The sequence below is a fragment of the Odontesthes bonariensis genome, chromosome 22, assembly GCF_027942865.1.
Source record: "Odontesthes bonariensis isolate fOdoBon6 chromosome 22, fOdoBon6.hap1, whole genome shotgun sequence".
Classification (NCBI taxonomy): domain Eukaryota; kingdom Metazoa; phylum Chordata; class Actinopteri; order Atheriniformes; family Atherinopsidae; genus Odontesthes; species Odontesthes bonariensis.
In genome coordinates this window covers 18049406-18071470 of record NC_134527.1, presented here as the reverse complement: position 1 = coordinate 18071470, position 22065 = coordinate 18049406, and the positions used below count along the sequence as shown (strand labels likewise).

At 43.1% G+C, this 22065-nt stretch overlaps 1 protein-coding gene across 3 annotated transcripts in view; it reads right to left on the bottom strand.

The window, feature by feature from the left end:
• Positions 1–1694: 1694 nt before the first annotated feature.
• The window catches only part of ptpn13 (protein tyrosine phosphatase non-receptor type 13), a 42042-nt gene continuing 21671 nt past the window's right edge, over positions 1695–22065 (bottom strand). The window contains exons 9-49 of one of the 3 annotated variants that reach the window (XM_075456346.1): positions 21265–21358; positions 19455–19671; positions 18559–18639; positions 18288–18459; positions 17856–18006; positions 17597–17735; positions 17281–17433; positions 16639–16821; positions 16353–16515; positions 15620–16055; positions 14515–14621; positions 14017–14070; positions 13428–13517; positions 13090–13197; positions 12808–12939; positions 12219–12703; positions 11649–11780; positions 10105–10198; positions 9927–10012; positions 9681–9837; positions 8226–8440; positions 8017–8115; positions 7541–7923; positions 7294–7453; positions 6975–7130; positions 6473–6644; positions 6143–6353; positions 5952–6037; positions 5805–5866; positions 5484–5639; positions 5084–5249; positions 4853–4936; positions 4603–4709; positions 4462–4517; positions 4284–4378; positions 3896–4044; positions 3474–3564; positions 2849–3186; positions 2550–2765; positions 2409–2471; positions 1695–2287 (exon numbers count right to left, since the gene is read on the bottom strand). In XM_075456346.1, coding sequence (XP_075312461.1) covers positions 2210–2287; positions 2409–2471; positions 2550–2765; positions 2849–3186; positions 3474–3564; positions 3896–4044; positions 4284–4378; positions 4462–4517; positions 4603–4709; positions 4853–4936; positions 5084–5249; positions 5484–5639; positions 5805–5866; positions 5952–6037; positions 6143–6353; positions 6473–6644; positions 6975–7130; positions 7294–7453; positions 7541–7923; positions 8017–8115; positions 8226–8440; positions 9681–9837; positions 9927–10012; positions 10105–10198; positions 11649–11780; positions 12219–12703; positions 12808–12939; positions 13090–13197; positions 13428–13517; positions 14017–14070; positions 14515–14621; positions 15620–16055; positions 16353–16515; positions 16639–16821; positions 17281–17433; positions 17597–17735; positions 17856–18006; positions 18288–18459; positions 18559–18639; positions 19455–19671; positions 21265–21358 — 6377 coding nt within the window. In that variant the 3' untranslated portion in view covers positions 1695–2209. The remainder of the gene's footprint in view (positions 2288–2408; positions 2472–2549; positions 2766–2848; positions 3187–3473; positions 3565–3895; positions 4045–4283; positions 4379–4461; positions 4518–4602; positions 4710–4852; positions 4937–5083; positions 5250–5483; positions 5640–5804; positions 5867–5951; positions 6038–6142; positions 6354–6472; positions 6645–6974; positions 7131–7293; positions 7454–7540; positions 7924–8016; positions 8116–8225; positions 8441–9680; positions 9838–9926; positions 10013–10104; positions 10199–11648; positions 11781–12218; positions 12704–12807; positions 12940–13089; positions 13198–13427; positions 13518–14016; positions 14071–14514; positions 14622–15619; positions 16056–16352; positions 16516–16638; positions 16822–17280; positions 17434–17596; positions 17736–17855; positions 18007–18287; positions 18460–18558; positions 18640–19454; positions 19672–21264; positions 21359–22065) is intronic. The other 2 variants (XM_075456347.1, XM_075456348.1) reach the window with 2 other exon arrangements.

The following is a 22065-nucleotide window of genomic DNA, read 5'->3' as shown; positions in this document are numbered from 1 at the left end:
CTCCGCCTCCCTCTCCTCTGTTAAACCCGCACCAGGTGTAGCTCTGATTGCAGGGCGCTGCCGTCCACATATTAGCAGCTGTTTGTTCTGCCAGTGTGTGTGTCCTTGTCCCTAGCTAGAGCCTGATCTCCAGCCGATGCTTTGGTTGGCTGAAGCAGTGTGAATCTTGCATTCCTCGTGTTGGCTCTTCTGTCCATTTGGAAGCTTCACCCTCCTGAGCGGTGACAGCGTGACTCACTGCTTCACCTTCCTCCCCTGTGTGGTGAAGCTGTGCCTTAGCTCCCAGTCGCATTGTGGCGCCGGGGGTCTCAGCTGCTCTCTGCACATCTTTTCCTCTTGTTTTAAGCATCCCCACCTGCGGTAGCCGTAAGTCTGTGGGTGGAGACTCACAGGTTTTGGTGTCGTGTCCAGGCACTGCAATACAAGATGGTCGGTTTGCCTGTTTTTAATCACCCAACCATACGCTCATGAACAGGATCTGAGGAGTTCTACCACAACTGCTCAGTACTAAAGCCCTGAACTGATGTCTTCTTTGCATTTGTGTTTATTTGTTTAATTGTGTTCTTTTGGAGAATTTCGGTTTTTTGGACGTTTATAGATATTTAATTTCCTCATTTTGATTTGAGCCAATTCAGGACTTGTGTACTGTGGTGATCGTCTGCTCTAGTCACAATTTCTCTGATCACGGTGTTCATTTAGCTAGGGTTGAGGATAGCATCCTGGTATTATGATAGTGGTCAAATTGTCAGGTTTTGTAACTTTTACTGTGAATTGTCATTTTAAAGATAAGCTAGAATGAAATGACTTTACGTAAAAAAAAAATCTACGTATGCTGGAATCTCGTCTGTTGGTGTGCTGTGCATTTTTAGCTTTAATTCCTTGGGGGTGGAAAAAAACATGACCTCCAGGTGGCGTTGTCGGGGAATCTTAATTTCTAATACAATTTGTAACTCCAAAAAGGAAAAACCAAACAAAGTAAAAAAAATAAATAAATTCTTCATGTCCAAACTCTGTTTGAGCATGAAGAAAATCTAAATTTTAGATTTGTCTGTCGTATTCTGCGCAGGTTGCTCGTCTCCCTGTGAAAGATCCTCTGCCATCTAAACTGCAGGTGCAGACAGATTGCACCGCCTACAAACTATTATTCAAAGAAAAACTGTCACAATCCATCCCTTAATGGGAAAACCACACTGACATCAGTTCTGTTTGACCTGAGTTTGCTACATTTGTTTTCATTTGAGAATGTTTTGCTCACACTCATTCATCTCTACTTGAAGTTGTGTTTTGTGAATCCACAATTGGATTTGTGATGGAGGAAAATACATCTTATGAACTAAATGTTGGACAGACTGCCTGCCACACCTTAGACATTGTATGATCAAACACTTCCTTTACCTTCAGAGGACGTTGGTTTGGTTTCAAAGTGTTTAACAGGTTAAATATGCCAACTGTTTCTGTACAGCTGGCGTATTTACAGTCAAATTGGCTGGTTTGTTTTCCTCATTTAATTTATTCCACGAAGCAACCTTTTATCCTGGAAGTCCGTTTGTAATGTTTTGCCAAAGACATTTAAGTGCATGTTAATTAATTCAACTTTTAAATACAAACAGTACAACTGACACATGTTCAGTAATGTGACGTGAATACAATTTAATCTTTTGTGCTGTAAAAGAAAACTCCCTCTAACAATAACGTTTAAAATTTATCCAGTTTAATTTTCAGGAGATGAATATGTACACTTTAAATTTCATCATTTGCCTCAGGCAGTGAGCAGTAACTGTATAACAGATATACATAGCAAATACTGACATAGTATTCTGTCAAGGCATGTTCCAGCATCAAAATAGGCCTCAAAATACACAAAAAGATCCACATAAAATATGAAATTCATTGATCATTCTGTAATCATTTTAAAATATTCAAAAGTCTGAAGAAAAAAAAATGTGTGTGTTTTCTTGTGGGTGATGTAAGAAATACAATCAGCAGCTTGCATAAATGCATTAAAAGGGAGTAGCAGCCAGAGAGAATTTTAAAAGCAAACATAAAAATATAGACCTCTTAAAAGGATTTACTCCGAGGGAAGTGAATAGTTTAATTCCTAAAAAAAAACACGTTGTGTAATTTGGCAACTTCTGCCCGTGTTAACTCTTGTGTTTTGCTCTTGATAAAGAGTCACCGGTGTCTACATGACGGCAACATGTTGATTCTACTATCCTGAGATGTTTTCCTCTGCTTGAAGGCATCTGAGGACATAGAGGATCACTTGATAGCAGAAAATATACTGATCCTGAAAAAAACAAAAAGGGACAAAAAAAAAACAAACATGAGAAAACATAAAGGCCAAAGGGAGGTTTCGCCAAAACATTTGAGCTGAGCCACTTCCCACATGAAGAAAGCCGCTAAATTACCTCCGTCTGCACCATTCCCTGTCGCTGAAGTCTCATGTTCCTTACGACATCTGAAATATCAAACTGAAGAGAAATGATTATTGGACCGCTGTTATGAAAAGAGGCTTTCCGGATGGACCAGATGAGGACTGTCATACTTACATCAGCATCCTTACTGATGAGGCCCAGAACCACGTCTATACAGATGAGGGTCCCCGAACGGCCGATGCCTGCGCTGCAGTGTGTGATTATGGGTCCTGATCGGTGAACGGCGCGCATGTAGGAAATAAATGTGAGCAGCTGCTCGGGTTGGGAGGGCGTTCCATGGTCGGGCCATCCGGTGTAGTTCAGGTGAGTTACATGCTGGACTTCATTAGTCTGAGGACAGGGAAACTCCGACATTAAAGTTTAACACTTAAAGAGTTAAACAAATGTGAATCGCAACACTTAAATAAATTCACCTGGATGTCTTTAACCTCAATAACTCGGATGACAAAGTTGTCCAGATGTTGGTCTTTGATCAGCGTTATCTGTAACCTGTCGTCCACCATCTCCGCCGTCCTCGGGGTGTCCGGCCAGTACCGCTGGCATTTCACTTTGCCGCCCTCGACCTCCTGCGTCATCATGGCGATCACATTCGACTTCTGCTCCCACACCATTTGCCAAAAGTCGCCCAGTGTGGTGGGCAAAGGCCCCTGGCAGGCGATGTACATGAAGTTCTCGTCCTTCACTGGCATCTTAATGAAGTTGGCGTTGATGTAACCTCCATCTTTGCCGAGCACGACACGAGTTGTATCGACTGGAGGATACAAGCAGAAAAAAAATCGAATCATGCATCTAATATTTTCACATTGAGCTCGTTTGATGAAATCATTTTTGAAACGGTCGCTCCTCTGTAACGATTTTTTAAAATGACTTCTAAGTATCATAAAAGTCCTTCTGTGGACGAGTGTTGCAAATTAGCACTACGACACTTGCACCGAGCATATGTTACCAGTTTATGCATGCATGTCCCTTTTAAAAGTAAACCATTAAAAGAAATAGAGAATTCTGCATTAGAGAACAGATTTGTCGCCTTTTTCTTACAGGGAACAATGTTCTGGTAGCGGTTCTTCTTCTTGTTTTCCTTAGTCTGACCGATTAAGCAGTCATCCAGCGGCTGGAGGTTCTGAAGGTTCTGCCAGGGAGGAAAACAGGTGTTCAATTCTTTTTCTTCTTCAAAAAAAAAAAACATACAATAATCTCTGCATGTGTGCATTCTTGGTTTTTCCTGGCAATCGCTGATGAGATCTGATTCAAACTTGGTTGGTGTATGTAAGTAGTTTTGTTATTTTTTCTTAAAAATGTGAAGAGTTTAGGGGTCATTTGTAAATTCTAGCAACAGAAAAAAACTAAAGCATGGTTACACTCTCCATGACTGGCAACTGCATTGGTGAAAAAAAAAAAAAAAAAAAAAAAAATCGAATGAATTAAACTTTATTCAGAGGTGTTGAAAGTCAGAGCCTCACTTCAAATTCTTGCAGCGGGACCTTCTGCTCCAGGAGCCCCCTCATCATGCGGACCACGGTGTTGAGCTTCCCTCCTGTGTATTGGCCATCCGGGACAACTTTGACGAGGGGCAAAGAGGTCAGCTCGTCCTCTGTGATTATTGGTCCGTCTGCGTGAAGACAAAATGAAGGGGGGGGGGGGCAATTTCATTCAGAATGACAAACATAATACCTCAAACTCTCATTCGCCTAGTATGACAAATTTATGATTATCTCTCTCTTCAACCCTCCCTGAATAAAACCCTTCACCCATCATCTGTCAAGTTACTATTCAACTGATCTTTTTAAAAAAAAGGCTTAACTGTTCAGTCATATTTTAATTAAAGAATTGAGAGAAAGCCAGTCTTACCCATTGATTTGAAGTTCATGTTTTCAATAGGCAGTTCATCACTTCCCCAAGTGATTTCATCTTCCTCTGGCTGCCCAGCACCCATCTGTAGATAGCTGTCGAGTCAATGGAAACAGTGAAGAAATGTTACATTTACTGCGTATAATCTCAACTGTAATCCCAAAAAGCAAAGTCATACTTCTCATTCCTGGGATCATCAACACTCTCCTCGTGCCAAGTCACTTTACGGGAACTCTGTAGATTAAAAAAAAACGAGGTGTTTGTTCAAACAAAACCATTTTAAAAACTGGGTTTAAAGTTTGCTCGGTCTGACTCGTACCACAGGTGAGTCTTCAGGTAAAGACGACCCATCACAGTCTGTGTCCTCAGAGAGCTCTGAGCCATGTTCCGTCTCTCTTTTCAACTCCACTGGACCATCTTCATAATCTGTCAGACACGCAAAAGTGGTCTAGTTCACAACATTTACGGACTTATTCATAAACCTCACTTTTGTAGGAAGATTGGATAACACTTGTAATTTTTCAAACTGAGATTTGCATTTAATTCTCTAGCCTGTATAGCTTACAAACCTATTGGCGGTATAGCAGGACCTGATTTCAGTTCATCGTGTGGGGTACACAACTTAGTCCTTACACCACTGTCCTCACTCAAGTCTGAAAGCAGCAGAAATAGGAGCGGATTGCACCAAGATGTAAGCAAAATAAATACTAGTTAAGATCTCATTTTAAACGGAGACTTTGATGTGGAAAGTGAAAAATTAGACAAACTTAAAAACAGCACACTGAAGTTTCTGTTTTTACCCGTGTTGCCGTTGCACTTGTCAGAATTGATGGGCAGGTAGGCCAGGTAGGTGTTTGGATTCTGGTCCAGCGGTCGTGATATGATGAGATTAACCAGGCCTTTGGCTTTACGAATGGTGGTGACGGCTTTGGTGTGCGACACTCCTGACATCAGTGCTTCATTCACCTAAAAGAAAAGGACAGTCAGGCTTGAAGCTCTCAAGAGACGTGTGCATCGTCCTAAACATGCAAAGACACTTAGTTTAAAACAGATTGACAGCGTTTAGTATATGCGACCCTCTAAAAGACTGGAATGCATGTGTAACATTACAAAGAAAAACTTAAAAAAAGCACTATAAAAAAAAAAAAAAAAGAATCAAAGCTCTAAAATTCTGAGTACCAATAGTCAAACAGTTCTTACTTTCAGCAGCCTGTCTCCAACTTGCAGTTTGCCTGAGGACTCTGCTACACCCCCAGGCGTGATGGACTTAACAAAGATCCCCCTCTCCCCTCCAATTACAGAGAAACCCAGACCTCCCGACTGTGGCTTCTCCAGATCCAGCTTTATGATCTCCTCCTGCATTTGCAGCAAACAAATGTGTGATTATTCGCAACAGTAAATTGCCGCGACCCATCGTAACGCACCACCCACTCCTCCTAACCGCTTCATGAAAAGGACGTGGTCATCAATCGAAGCGCACCCACAGATTATGAAACATGAAAGTCAAAACTCTTAACTCACATCCGAAGGACAAAGTGCGACGAGACCCTCGGTATCTCTCAGATCTTCCCCTTTAAGGAAACCTTGAGCGTAAAACAATACTGTGAATATATAAAACAGAAGATGCTCATAAAACACAATCAAATGTCTTTTAGATGTGAAACAAACCATTCATGTTGGATGGCGTCTTGGAGCCAATGTTGTTGTTGAGAAAAGAGACACTTTTCTCTTCAGGAGTTACAGGCTTTCCATCCCTGTGAGAGCAAACATTTTCATAAATATATTTAACTTTCTGTAATGCCTTTTTTAAAAAGGTAGATTTTGCCCAGGCAATGTTATTCTTCGTTAGTTCAGACTACCTTGTCGCCTTGAGCGTGAGGTCGCTGAGGGAGAGCTCCAGCAGTCTTGTGCTCTCGCTCAGGGTCAGGTACTGGGTGGGAGCGCCATTGATGTAATGAATTAAGTCAAGTGGTCTCAGGCTTCCTTCCTCAGAGGCCAGTGAACCCTGTAGGATGTCTCGAACAAATAAAACCCCATACACACTGTCGCTACCACCGTCCAAGATCAACCCTGAGGATAGAATCAAGAGTAAAAGAAAGCTGAGCGAGCAAATTCAGATTTAACAGTAAACAGTGGAAATAAATTCCTCAATTTAAAGCATTTATCTTTAATTGACGACTGTTTCTTACCCAGGGGCTCTTGGTTGTTCTTGAACCCAAGGTCAGGCAGAAGATGGGCTTCTATGGGCGGTTTGGGAGCCTCCAGGACCCTCCCTACTACCAAGTCAACCACTCGAGGGGCAGCACGCACAAGGTTAACCACCTCAGTGTGGCCCATATTACTCACATCTGTGTTGTTGACCTATTGACAGAAAATAATCAAACATTTTAGAAAACCACAGAGTCGAGCTGCAGTCGATATGCTAAATTCTGTGTTTTGGAGTTTTCCAGTTCATGAAATATAATGGCTGTTTGTGTCGGAGGTCAAGGCTTTTCTTCACCATGCAACACATCTGCTAAAGGCCAGCCTATTGACTAGTTGGGATGCTTTAAACAGGGTACCTGTAGTCATATTCTATATATTCTCAAAAATAATGGTTTCTTAATTTAAAAAAAATCATTTTGAGACAAATGTTTAATAATCTCATTTTAACTAAAACAAACTCGCCGACAAACAAGACATGGGATGTACCGTGATCATTCGGTCCCCAGGCCTGAGCCTTCCGTCTCCTCTGGCTGGATCCTGGACGATGTCGTGGATGTAACAGCCATGATCATTGCCTTTGGTGAGGGTGAATCCAAGGCTGCCTTTTTCTGACTTCACCAGAGAGACTTTTAGCTCCACTTCCTAACAACAAAGAACCATAGAAGTTACAGGAATTACTGTTGCTCGGAAAAACATTTCAAATTACGATCCACATTTGAATGAAATCCTTCCGTAGGATATTTTTAGATTATGCGCTTTTCTATTTTTCTATCCTTTCTAACTTTTTCTTCTGCTCAGCTCTTACTGGGACAAACTCCTCCATGTCTTGTCTGTTGCCTGGCACACTGAAGTTTAAGGGTAGGGACATTGGAGGAGGCAGGGGGTCTGGGCTTGGGGCAGCGACAGAGGACAGAGCGGACAGAGCGGATGACTCCAGATCAGCTGCCGCGGGTGACGAAGGACACCTTTATAAACATAAACAAAGACAAAATCAGATTAAATGATATCATAACTAAAAATAAAACAAAATAAATAAACTCGAGATCACGTACCTGTTGCTGAGGTCTGACCTAGTCATTGAGAGGTTTGGGGAATAGAAAGCTGAGTGGAAGGTGTTATCCAGCTGACCCATGGTGTCGTAGCCTTCTAGTTCAAGGTTGCTCCTGGGAGTCTGATAAACACTCCGCTCCCAAGCCTGTCTGCTGTGCTCCAGAGTGCTTGGACTGAAGGCTTCTTCCACCTCCTCATCCCCATCTGTACTGTCGCTGTAGCTGTTGTGTCGGCCGGGGGTTTTGAGCTGCAGTTTCTCCAGGGCCTCTTCCACAGGGCCCTGTTTCTTGTTGCCTTGTGTACCCGGAGGAGAAGCTGTCCTGCCCAAGCTGAGGCTGGGCTCTGCATGGGTCACTGGCTCCTTTCGCGAAGAAGGCACGGGCGTCTGAAGATTATCAAGTTAAATGTAAGCTTTCGGAAATGTCCTGACATACACGCAGTTGTGAAGACAAAAGGAAAGTCTTATTTACACACTGACCAATTTCGAAGTGTCCATCTCAGGAAGAACGCCTTGTTCAGGTCTACAGAGGAGCAATTTCACCTCCTGTCCTGTTCCTCGCAAGGCCGATATCACCTCCTTTGTGTACACAAGAAGTACCACAACAGCACACCAAATTAGTTATGCTGTCAAACAGCTTGGTTTCTAATTAGATCACAAAGGGACATAAGACAAAAAAAATGTATTACATGTTGTGAGAGTCCTTTGAGGCGGGTTTGATTGACCCGCAAGATGACATCGCCCACGTTGATCCGACCACTCTCTGCAGCTGGTTGGCCCGGAAATAGCTTTTTAACCCTCACCATGCTGGAGGCAGAGGGTTCGTCAGGAACGTACTCTTCTCGACTAAAACTGAAGCCCAGGCCCGACGTGTTCTTTAGGAGGCACACCTCAAACACATTATCTGTTGGGACAAAGACGGACACGCATCTGTGTTACTGGCCAGTTCGGGATTTGTTAATGCGAGCCTGCACTTCCTGAGAGTGCTCAGGAGGCCCAAGGTGAAGAGAAAGATGCTCGCGGCTGCTCACTGCCCTCTCTTGTGGACACTCACTCACACCTCACCCTACATCAGCAGAGTCACCAAAATCCTCACCCAAGCCTTCATCCCCCTGAACTGTTGCCCTCTAGCAGGCGCTAAAACTAAAAACTAAGAACAGTATAATTTCATTTTATTGCTGAAACTCAAGAACTCCAAGGCACGCATATCCACAGGAACTTTTATTTCCCTCTTACTTTGGTTCATTCACTGAAATTTTTTCTTGGCTGCACACGTTAGTCTAGAAACAAATCCAGCCATCAAATGGAACACAAGTTCTGGGGCCATTTAAATGCTATCGTCAGTCTGTTACCATAGTCTGGTGGTCTGCTTAGTCACAGCACTAAACTAGAATCACCGCCCTGCGGTTGCATGCCGCTGCCTACCCGTCAACTTGCAGTTCACATCCGCGTTTGTCCTGACTTGCACAACAGAGGTAGTGAAGACAGACATCTTGAATTTGAAATTGAGTTTGATGAGACCATCATGATGGATTCAGCCGTTTCGTGCGATTTAACAGAGGAAAGAATTTCCCACTGAGATCCAGTGACTTCAGAAAAATAACCTTCAGATCCAAACAATGAACAGTAACATCTCATCAACCAGGAAAAGCAAAGATATTCCTAGAATAATTCTAATCATGGAGCAATGCTGTGGCTACTCATCAGTGAGCAGTCCCACAACAAAAAAAAAAAAATAATACAGAGTTCTAGGAAAGCACAACACACTCTGACCACCCACTTGGCTCTAAATAAGCGCCAGTGTGCAGCTAATAGGTTGAGCACACATGCTCATTTTCTTTCAAATAAGATTACCAACAACAAGCTACTTTGTTCAGAGTGAGAACAAAAGGTCTCAGTCTTAATAGCGCTGAACATTTGCTGACTAAAATAATCAGCGTTGACGAGTGTTTCCTTCATTAACGTCGATGTGGACGGTTTCCATAGGATAAGGTGACCTTGTTGTATGAGAAGTAAGCATTTCACAACCAAAATCTAAATATACTGAGCTAAGAGCAAATACAGACGGCGTACTTGGTGTTACCCAACTCTGAAATTTTACAGATGGACCGCACTGCTTAAGTGAAGCTGTGTTGTCGCCTCACCGTTCGTGACAAAGTTGTATTCTGGTTTCTCTTTGGCCTCGAGCGTCTGCTCCTTGTCCTTGGTCCGATCAGCATGTCGCGCAGTGGACTGAGGTGTGAGGGGAGCACGGGCGCTGTCTGCCGGCGGGTGACCTTTCTCCAGTAACAACTGCACTGTCTGAGGCACAAAGAACACCATTTACACAGTGTCAGGGACCATCTGGCTGGCTGCCGAACAGTTTGTCTGCACCGTAAACATCCTCTCACCTGCCCCGTGTTTCTGAGGGCCTCGACTGCCTGCTGATGGGTGGCCCCTTCCAGACTCTTTCCATTTACAGCCACCACACGATCACCTGAGCATAGATAGAATTGACTAATTTTGTTCCCAAATTCAGTTTATTTATTCATTTTTCAATGTTTGTAACATTATTTTCTAATTATTTACCTTTTTGAATATTTCCATCGAGCTCAGCGGCCCCTTTTGGTATGAGGGCTTTGACATAGATGCCTCCATGTCGGACAGTTGTGTTGACTCCTCCCTAAGAAACACAACACAACTCTGACTCTTAACCCAAAGAGAAACTAGTTAATCAGAATATTTTCTCTGGGGGAGGTTGATGGAAGACTTGGAGGTTTTTCCATTCCAAACGTAACCGCTAAATGATCAAAAGATTTGTCTTTATCCCAAACTCTAATTTCTGTAGCTACATTAAGAATCAATATCAACATAAAAATGAAAAACAAATTCACTAGTATTTGACGGGTATTAGTTTGTTTTTCTATCAAATTTACCTTTAATCGTAAATTAAAAAGCATTGCCAAAGTTTTAGTGTTTGTTGATCTTAGAATTGATCACAGTTCAGATTCGGAGCACAATAAATGGCAGAGATCTCTTCTGACACATCCAAAAAGGTGCGTTTGACTTTTTAAAAGAAGTTTGAGCAAAACACAAGCATCACACGTGATGCTACTTTAAAAATCAGTGTTGTACGGAGCCCCCTAGGGGACACAGGGGAAAAAAAAATGATGGACGGACTTTTGCGAAATCCCGAGAAACTTTTGCGAGATCTTGAGAAGTTTCGCGAGATCATATGAGATCTTGCGAGGTCAATACATATTTAGGACAATGTACATTGTCAATGTTAAATGTAAAAAAAAAAAAAGGACGGACCTTTGTGAGATCTCGCAAAAGTTTCTCGGGATCTTGCAAAAGTTCCGCGAGACCTCGCAAAAGTCGCCCCCCCCCCTGTCCCCTAGGGGGCTCCGTACTTTTGTTTAAATTGTGCTAATAACTTTTAATCATTCAGAACAGAATTAATCAAACAAAGCATTCATCATTTAACAATAATTCAGTTGTAAATGCAAAAATCCTCCAATGTGATGTTATTGGTGTAAATAACTGGTGGGTTAAATCTAAATATGATCAGAAAAAACAGTGAGTTAACACTTTGTTAATTTGGTCTCGATAGTCTTGGTAGTAAATGTGTACAAACAACTACTATATTTTCATTTTATGATCACGATGACAAAATTATCCAAACCAAAAATATTTACATATTTGACACATGAAAGACACACAGTCAAGTGATTGGTTATTGATTGTTGTCGTGCCTGAGAAATGAATGAATCCACGCCAATTAATGTCCCAAGAAAGAAGAAAAAAAAAAAAATAATTGGATCAGTGGCACTCCCGTCATTCGCTGATCAGCAGCCGAAATGGACTTTGGGAAGCCAAAAGAAAACCCACAAACCAGGCATTCTCAGAGAGTTTTTGGTCATTACTGTAAAGGCTCTAAAGATACTGTGTGACTTTATTATCATGTTTTTTTAATGGTAGATTAAAAAAAAAGAAAAACATGCAAAAAGAGTTATTTTACCACAAGCTCTTCCAAAACGCACCGTTAGGAAAGTTACACCAAACGACACATAAAGACAACACAACAACAGGATGAGCGGGAAAAGGGGGCAAAACAAGGAGAGGGTGAAAACCTTGCCGAACAGTACCGTGACACTTATGCCCAGGCCGCTGTCTTTTTTGGACAGCTCAATGTCAAATAGTTCTCCTGGGTGGAGACTATTGACCACTGGGGCTTTACCATTTAAATTTTCGTTGATGCATTCCTGCAAACAGAGAACAGGATATTAAGGCGAATTATCACAGGCAGGAAACATGCAGAAAGAAAAAGCCATCGAAGCCGAGCGAGGAAGCTGTATTTGGTGATGCAGAGAAAAAAAGCAGATGCATTCAGATGAATTCAAGCAATATCATGCAGTGTACAGACACAAACTGCCCTGCAGTGACATTGTAATTGCAATTGTAACGAAAGGCCAGGCAGTTAGTTGTGCCAAGCATCTGACAGAAATCCATCATGCTTGTTCAAGAAAGAATCATTAATGTGCTGTTCCATTAACGGAAGCTGATTTACGTTTGCTGCACCAGAATAAAAAAAACATAATCCTGTGTATTTTAGTTCCTAGATCTCTGCAGTAGGCAGCTATGACAATGTATAAAAACCAAGAATCCATTTACACAAATACTTCATAACCACAAGACCGCACCTTTTTGGCCTTCAGTCTATCTTGACCACTGGAATAAGTCTCCTCATCCATGTCTGAATCTCCCCAGTCAGAATGCTCAGAAACTTTGGGAACTTCTAAAACTTTAGCTTTTCTGGTTTTAGGTGGCAGAGCTGGTGGCGCAGGATCCAAACCCGCGTTTGGTTCTGGTCCATGATGTTGGGCAATGGTTGCAGCTGTGGCAGCAGCTGTGGCTCTTTCCAGGCACTGCTGAAGTCCATTAGGAGGGGGTTGGCTGATTTTAGCAACACTGGTTATCCTGGAGTCCTGAGAACTGACGCTGGTGTGCTTGTGAACTGGGGAGGAGGCAGATGATGCCGAGCCAGCTCTGAGGAGAGGAGGGCTGGGGCTTCCCGTCACTGGATGTTCCTCTGATGAGGCATCAAAGTCTAGTTCACACCTCTGCGCCGAGTTGAGCGACTTAAATGAAGAGTTAAGCTGGTCGGGAGCATGTTCAGAGGAAGATTCTGTCAAAATGAAGAAAAAGAAAAGTTGTGTGAAATTACAATTACAGGTAATGACTCCATAAAGCTACAAAAAAACCCCAAAACATTCATGTCCCCATGTTTACCTTTGTAAAGTCTTTCTTTGGGCTGCGACACAATCAGAGTGACATCATCAGGAGCATTTTGAAGGATATCGACCGTGGTGGTGTGAGAGAATCCCTCCAGGTTTAAATTGTTCACAGAGATCAACCGGTCGCCTGAATCAAACACTGCCACCGTTACTCACACAACTAGCCGAAACAAAAACCTTCAACAAAGCAAATTGCTAATCATCACCAAAGCAGGCGATAAAAACGTCAGGATCTACCCATATAGGTTTGTGGAGTGGAACAAAAATACGAGCCTACCAGGCTTGAGGCAGCCACTGATATCAGCAGGACCCCCAGGAGTGATGGAGCTAACGATAGTACAGAGGTCTGTTCGCCCGGTGTTCTCACCTCCTACAACCTGAAACCCTAGAACACACACAAATGAACAGATATGACCAGGTCTATGAGATGTGCAACAACTCCAAGAGACATAGCCCCACAGAAGTAACAGCTTGGTCATTCTCCCTAATTTATAACCCTAATTTTCTTAAGTGTGACTGATGCAACTTACACTTCTTGCTAACTCAGCTGAGAAGCAGCAGTAGGATAGCATGAAATTGAGTTTTTCTTTAATGAAAATTGATATATATGCTTACCCAGTCCGTATTTCCCATCTTTCTTCAGCTTCACAGTTGTCATTTCTCTCTCTGGAGATGGCAGCTCATTGAGCCTTTTCTTCAGCGAATCTGCTCAATCACAAACACACATTACGTTCTTACACGCCAATTCCTCCGTACTCTCTAACCGATGCGCGTTTTGTAATTATGTAACAGCAGGCTACTCTAAGAGCATTAATATGTCAGAACTGTAAAGGATAATCAGTACTGGCAGGTACAGAGGGGGCCCCCTCCTATCCACCATCTGAAAATATTGGCTAAACTGGGATGAAAGGAAAAGAGTTCAGTGCCAAGCATGAAGCTATTAAATGGTGGGATTGGGGCCAAATTAAAGCCAGCAGCACAAAGAGGACAGACACTCAATCATTATGTTGTGTTACGTTATGGAATTGGGATTTATTTCTGCTTTGTTTATCCAGACTTTACAAACGCACTGAGAATATGGTTCGGCAGATATAAGGACTAAATGTAATGGCGGATTGCAAATGGGTATTTCCTTCATTTTGACGTCCCACTTTATACAAAGCAAGGACAAACTGTTCTAATTCATCTGTGGACACATACATACCATTAACAGAGGCTGGGGTTGAAGGCAGTCCAGAGGAACTGTGCATACTGACACCTGTAAACAGACCACAAGTGATCAGCGAGGCCGACAACTGGCTCTCCACATTATCTGCCCTTTTATTCTGTTCAGTTTTGGAGCCATTGCTGCAGTATTACAAGCAAAAGCATTTAACACAATACCAAATAAATCAGGCATTAAATGTGAAATCTGCCATCTGCTTATCCTGCTTACTTGTCATCTTATAGCCAGCTCTGATGTCAGTTCATTGCAGCCAAGGCATCTAATAGACATGGCTGTCATACTGACTTTTTCAATGGCACAGCCCCTATAGAGTAGAACTACTCTCTGGCATAAGCTAAAATCCTGCATGCTCCAAAAGTCTGCACCGCAATTTAGGTTACACTGATGTATCTGAACAAAAATTTTATTTCAGGCTGGGACTCTACACCTCGATGCTATGCTTCATCACTATCATCCTCGGCAGGGCAGTATCCTTACCAACTACATATGCTTGTCCAGCATCCTCTGTGGAAGAAGAGTCAGATTCTTTTTTAGACTTGCTCAGGCGCCAGGCTGGACTGCTGTGGGATACTGCTGTGAGTGACCTGAGAGGGTGAAAACAGGATATTAGCCTAAGAAGACAACTCTTAGCCGACAAATAAAAAAATAGTTGGATTTCAGTCAACTTAAAATTACACATCATGCGAGACAGTGCAAGTGGTACAACAACAGGTTTTCTAATCAAAATAGTAACACACAGTAGAAGGTACACTCTCACAAAAAAAAACAACACAGGCACTAAGGCACAGATGCACTAACACAGAGACCGCCCCCCCAGAGGGTCAATTAGCAGATGGAGTTAGAGCTCTCCATGTTTCCACAGTGTGGAGGTGCAGAGGCTCACTTAGTAACCTTACTCTGTCCTGAGGTGAGATTGCAGACTCACTGCAGAGCCTAGCAAGCCAGACCCGTACAGCAAAAAGCTGTACAGGGTCTGTACAATTTTGTTCCCACGAATTCAGCGCTACTAAAGCTAGCCGCAGTGAGTAACGCACTTCCGGTTTTGCCGTTTTGACTGCTCTCGTCCCGTTAACGTAATTTGACCGTTCAAATGCCTTACCGGAGAGTTTTGTCAGCTCTGAGACGAAGATCGGCCCGCCGTCTTCGGTACATCATGCTCGCAATCGACTGGGGAAAGCCTGTTCGCCGGGCGCAGCCATTGTTTACCTCTCTCTGGAACCTTTTTTTTTTTTAACCTCTCTCTGGAACTACTCACTGAAACGTCGCACCTCTGTCGTCACTATGTAGCCCGGCCTCCGACCCCGGCCTCCGACCCCGCTCCTCACGATTTGATTGGCTCGATCTAGTTTTGATTTGGAACGTTGCAAAACGACCGCAAGTGACTAGACTAGCCCCGGAGCAAATTCCATTTGCGGCCGCTAGGGGCGTCTAGATTTCTAGGCTAGCAGACTCTGACACTAAAGATTTTATAGAGGATCTACATACAAACACAGTGCCCCAAGGACAACTTAAAGATGACTTAGTCTGTAACAGAAGCTATTTTATTTATCCATTTCATTCCGTTTGATTTTTCTCAACTCACTTGTCGTGTTGGTGTGAAATGGAGTCTGAGTCCGAGCTGGCTCGCTGATGTTGCTGGAAGTGAGAGGCAACTTGGTTGAGCTGCGGTTGGGTCATTCTGCCGTGTGACTGACCACGATACGACTCCGTCATCTGGCGCTCGGGAGACTCTGGCATCTGCGCGAGGTTGTGGTGGGAGCGACTCATTATCCGGGGATTGGAAAGGACGGTGGAGGCTACTGGATTGAAACCTGGAAAGTGGAAATCATCTTGGACTAATATTGAGCCCGACTGCACTTTGTTGAGGGCCACCTCTGAGTACGAGATCCTCTTCAGGTGGTCTGGGTTGGAGCGCGTCGACAAGCTCGGGGCCAGACTGCCCGAGCTCACCGACCTCCCTGTGGCATCTCCACTCCGAGGATCGAGAGAATACTGCAAACTGCTTAAGGGGCAGTTCTCTGATGAGCAGGGACATGAAAGTCACAACATAAATGAATTGTTCCTATCAGTATGTTTCTTTAATTATTAGAAAGAGTTTTGACGGTATGGAAAAAAAGAAATAGATTAGGAAAATAGTTCAAAGAGCTAATGTTCACGCATCAGGGAGCCTTTTTCTATGTACCATGATGTTCATTTCAAGTTTAGTTTAAAACAAAGCAAAAGGTTTCTGTCCTCTTTAAAGAATATAGAAAACTTCAGCTCTCCGTTTGATACTGGGACCGCATGGCATGCATGGCTGCTCACATCTCATGTACCTAAATCCTGCAGCTCCTGGTTGTTTTGGCGGGCCTTCATCTGCAGGTGGAACTTGTGCTGATCAGAGCACAGCTGCAGCAGATATTGACACGTCTTGTTGCTGTCTGTCTGAAAGAGGTGCTTAATCCCATCCGATGTGTTCTGGAGGCAAATCTTCTTTTTCTTAAGAACGATAAAGCACAAGAGAAAGTGAGGACCATCGGAGCTAATCTGCAGTGGAACAAATCAAATAAAACAACTGTGATGCATTGCATCATCTCTGATAATGAAGAGTCAGGCGCATACCGTGAAGGAAATCTTCTTGGTCTCCCGCCAGGGGAACCTCAGCACCGGAGTGCGATTTCCATTAAGGACTTCAAAAATGAGCACCCCCTTGGAGTAGACACCCAGCATGATGCCCGTCTGAGATCTCTTCTCAGGAAGCACTCGATGGAAATGGACTCCATACTCTGTCAACCTCTGGCTCACCTTTTAAACAAGCATCGAGCGTTCTTACATTTTCAAAAGCCACAGTACTTAAGCAGTAAAAGGGGGCATTGATGAGTTTAACATGCACATTTTAACAGATTAACTGACCTATTCGTACGGAAAATAGGACTTAATTTCTTGCTGGTCAGTTATCCAATATCAAAAACACAGATTTTTCCCTTATTATCTACAAAGTAGTAACGTTTTCAGTGAAATGAAGCACTTTTTTTTGGGTCCGTAAGCGTAAAACTTTAAGAAATATAACCAAAGACAAGATAAGATGGAGTGGAAGGACATAACATTTTTTTTTTTTTTTTTGCCATCAAACATAAATTAACATAAAAAACATAAATTTAAACCCATTACTTCCTCCCAAGCACAAAACGACTCCCGTTCTTCTCCTAAGACAAATACCTAAGGACAATTTACTGCAACTCTACACATTCCTTTCTTTCTAACCTTCAGGAACTCAAACTCGGCCTCAGAGTCTGACGCCCCATAGTAGTTGCTGTGAAGTTTTGGCAGTTCTTCCCTAAGGGTCGTCTGGTCCACCTTATCCAAGACGGACACCGACAGGTAGTGCTCCAATCTGAAATAGGTCTTCCCATGAAGCTGCAACACAGAGATTAACAGCAAATTTCGTTTAAAATCAACTTGCCACGTCATTCATTTTCAAAGAGATTGATTTCAAATCTATACACTCTGGTAGTGTAAGTTTACTGATAAGCTCAGGGATGTAGAAAAAAAAAAAAAAAAAAAAAAAAAGATTTGGCACCTCAGGTTGGTAGTCGCCAAATTCAGCCTGCAGTCCCAGTGAAGCCAACAGCATGGCGTTTTCTGTGTTGCAGCGGACTCTTTCCTCCAGGATATCCTTCCTCAGCTGTAGGTAGTATTGATGTTTGGTCATAGCATGCCTATTGTGAGCAGAAACAGAAGAGCTTTGACGGCTTTTTGGTTGCCTTACATGTGACATGCCAACACAATGGTCCGTAGTTCCTATAGATTTTTAGCGCATTACCAAAACGTGAACTTACTGTATGAGGTTGACGTCGTCGAGGAAGAATTTGATGCGCAAGAAAAGGTTAAAAGGCACGTCGGATCTTCTCTTTTTGGGATCCTCCTTCCATCCCTCTGGGGCTACTTTGGTGAGTTTGGCATCGGGATCAACAAAGAAAAACTCATTTTCTGTGTGAGTTTTAGAAGCAGGTGGAATAAGGGGACAAGAGTGAAGAGGAACCAGTCAGTTAAGTCATTCTGTACGCTTTGTAGCTTTTTAATAAGACACTGACAATATATTAGAAAGGCTTCATTTCTGAGAAAGAAGAAGGGGCAACTGAAAATCTGATAAATCTAAAGTATCTAAAGTATCTAAATCTAAAGTAAATTAATTGACAATGTGTGTTACAGACGGGTAAACAGATATAAATGACTGATCCCTACAGGTCCCTGACCTACAGAAACATTACCTCTGAGGCATGCAAGGCCGAAGAGATGGTGCTCCACGAGCCCGACGTGGGCAACCACCATATCAAGAACATCTTTACACACCGCCTTGATATCACAGCTCAACTCCAGCTTTTGGCCGTTCAGCAGCACCACACCCACCTTCCTCTGCACCTCGTCCACCTTCCCACGTTTCTTGTGTTGAGGGAGAAAAAGAACGGAGGAACGGTTTACAAAATTTGGAAACACGGTGCCAGGAAAACACAGGCTTCGAGTTTGCATACTTGACCTCACCATTATCGAAGAGGGCACGGACAGGGCGATGCAGGGCTCACTGGCCAGCTTCACAAACTCCGGTCCATGATAGTTCTGCCACTGGTGTAAACAGAAAAGGTAAAAGTCACAGAGAAAACATTTATTCCGCTAACGTGTAAACGCATAATTTGAACTCCAGGCTTTTTGACAACTGCCTTACCCACCCCAAAGCAGTCACATACATCATATTTTTCTGGTTTCTCTGCTATCAAGACTCAGCACAAGTTTCCAACTGGTCACCCCCACATCCTAAATTATATCTATTATATATACCACAAAGACGAGAGCAAAAAACCCCCCACATACTTGGAAGTATAATAAATCTATCCGAAATATAATAATCTCAAGTATATGAGGTTTGCTGCCAACATTGGTCGATTTGTTCCTACATTTTCCTCTTGTGTTAACACTTTCGTACAATTTGTGATAGTAGGTGGGATAAATAGGACCATATCGTAAAAATTCCTCATCGGACTGATTTTTAATTACATGGCGGAGCTGAAGTGACTCAAGCGTCGCAGTCAGCATTTTGCATTTTCATAACAACACGTGAGCACCACATCAACAAGTTTGTTGCCAATCAGCTCATGCAAGTCAAAAAAATGCACATGCAAATATGAACACGCAGAAAAGTGTTTTTTTGCATCTCGGGAGCCGTTACTGCAGTGAAAAGTTGCCTTTTCGTGGCTTTCTGGAGTTGGTTGTATTGCGTGCGTCCGTGTTTTGGCACATTTTATGGTGTCAAAAAAAAAGAAAAAAGAAAAAAGAAAAAAAGACAGAAACAACTCAGATTATCCCAACGACTGTCATTATGGCAGATTACAGCTTCACCACATTTGCACATCTTTGAATGTTGAGTCACAAAGCGCACCGACCTTGTTTTTGCGGAGCGATACAGAAGTGGCGTAGAGAGGGTCTTGAAGGTCGAGCAGTGAAGCATGAGGTGCGACTAGAGGCTCATCTACCGGGTAGAGGTTGGCCCTGGACAGCCTGTTGGCCAGGTGTGCCTGGAGCCGCTGCACCTCCTCCTCCTGCCTCTGGAGGAGCAACTCGGCTCCAACCAGACCTTCATCAGCTGTCCCCTCATTTTGCCTACAGGAGAACAACTGTTAACCGCAGCAGTCTGTTGCTTAATGGGCGACACCTGTAAATGTCTGCGTGTCAACACTTTGTTAACTCTTGGCATCAAGCTCGGCGCAGTGGGACAGACTGAAAACATGGTTTCTCTGAGAGCAGGCATAGAAACAGCAGGCAGTTCAGGTCTGTAATGCCAGAGATTAGAGAGACTGGTAATGCTGAATGTGGATGTCACATTAGATGACCTCATTAGTGAAGCATGGAGCTGGCCCTGTTGTGCAACACCAGCTGTGTGTGTGTGTGTGTGTGTGTGTGTGTGTGTGTGTGTGGCGCAGAGGACCAAACAGGACAACTTTGTCTGCAGCTTTCCTGCTAAGTGGAGGATTTGTAGTGAAGATCCCGAACGCATACCAGCACATTCATTCAAGGCAAAGATGCCTCTATGTATGTTGGCAGGCATTTATGCAATTGCCAACTCAATCATCAAACGGATCATTACATCACATTTAAATATCCCCCAGCTCTGCCAGAAGCAGACAAGCTTGTACAGTCATTATAGTCTTAATAATCTGTTAGGGGTACACATAACCAGTGCATTTAATGTTTTTGTTTAAAATTACTAAATGGAGGGTGAGGGGGGGGGGGGCATTTGCCGACTTTCAATTAGGTTTCTCCCTTAAAGTCTGGCTTTAAATTTACAGTAATTCAATGGTACAGTGACTCATAACAAGAAAGTTCCTGGTTCAAATCTGCTGGTTGCCTGGGACATTTTTGTTTATAATTTGCATGTGACTGAATAGGTTTCCCACCTCCCAAAGTCCAAAGAGGTGTGTGTTCAGTTAATTGGTAATTCTTAATTGGCCGTTGGGGCAACCTGTCCAGGGTGTATCACACCTCTCATCCAATACCAGCCGGAATAGGCTCCAGCGCCCCACGACCCTAAATGGTAAGAAGCTGGTGTAGAAAATGGATGGATGGAAATTATACTGGAACAGAATCAGATGTGGTTTAACTGATGCCGTTTTTCCACTGCATATTATGGCTCAACTCAGTTTTACATTGTAAAGGGTCGAGGCTCCAAGTGAAACGAGGCGATATCAAAGGATGAAATGCAAACACTGCATAACGCTAATTTGTAGGAGAAAACGATCATCTGGCCGCATATCATTCATGGATCTGGAGTGGCGCTAAGACTCCTGGCTCAAACTCGCACCATGCTTTGTTATCAGAATAAATAAATCTGTGTGCATGCAATGATTTGAATATGAGAGCAGGGCTGATAAGCTGAGTGGACAGATTTACAACTGGTTCCTTCTCTTCTTCACAGAGCTGAGGTAAGCTCTGCAGCACACAGTCATGTTCCCTCCAAGATGATGCCAAACACATCGTTTCTCAAAGCTAGACACAAATTTCTACAGTCTAAATGAGGACTTCTTGTGTTCTCCTTGTGTATCAAAGCATTTTCACACAGAAAGTACCAAGACGAATCAAAGGGAATAACCTTGTACGCGGAGTTGAGGCCTACTATGCAGTAGAAGCCTGAGGTTGAGAAGTCAGGAGAGAAAATGCACGACTGTGACCCTGTTGTATGGATGCCATGTTTGTTACCTGTGTCTGTTGCGACTCGTCAGTGACAGAGGATCGAGCTCAGATGAAAGTGCCAGCTGGGAGCCGAACCTTGTCACCTCGCCAGGTTTCTTAGCTGGAAGAGACACGAGAAATTAGATGCACACATAAATACTGAGAACTGCATTCAGCTACATGATTGAACACACCCCATCCAGGTGCAGACACCCACGAGGTGCTTTGAATTGACCTGTGTGAACACGTTTGAGCAGAAGTGTAGTTACAGAGCACTGAAGTCCAGTAAAGCCAGCATCACAAATGAAATCTCTGCTGCCCTGCAGTGTACAAAGGGCCAAAAAAATCTCACTGAAGCAACACAATGAGTCAGAGAGTACGAAAACGTCGCTATCCTTTCCATGTCAGAGAAGTCATGATTTACTGCATGTTCCAGTCTCACAAAAAAAAAAAAAAATAATAATAATTCAAACAGGCTTTGGTTTTGGAACACTTAATATACTTCAGCCATTTCCAGTTGAAAGTGTCTCTTTGCTCGCTAGAATGCCTCAACTCTTCTCTGCTGTTACCTCAACGTCACACTCGGGCGCAACACCTCATGGTGACTGTATTAAAAGCGGTAAGTGTGTTACATCACTTTCATTTCCGTTTTTTTCTTTGGGCCTAGCTGAAATAAAGATTGAACAGAGTTTTTAACCATAAGATTACTGGATGCCAGGGTGTTGGGTGTTGAACTAAATCTATTGTGAAATCTCTTATTTCTGCCTCTTGCAGGGCACTCCACTTTGAGTAAATCAGCTCTTAACAAATCACAGCGCTGAAACTAGT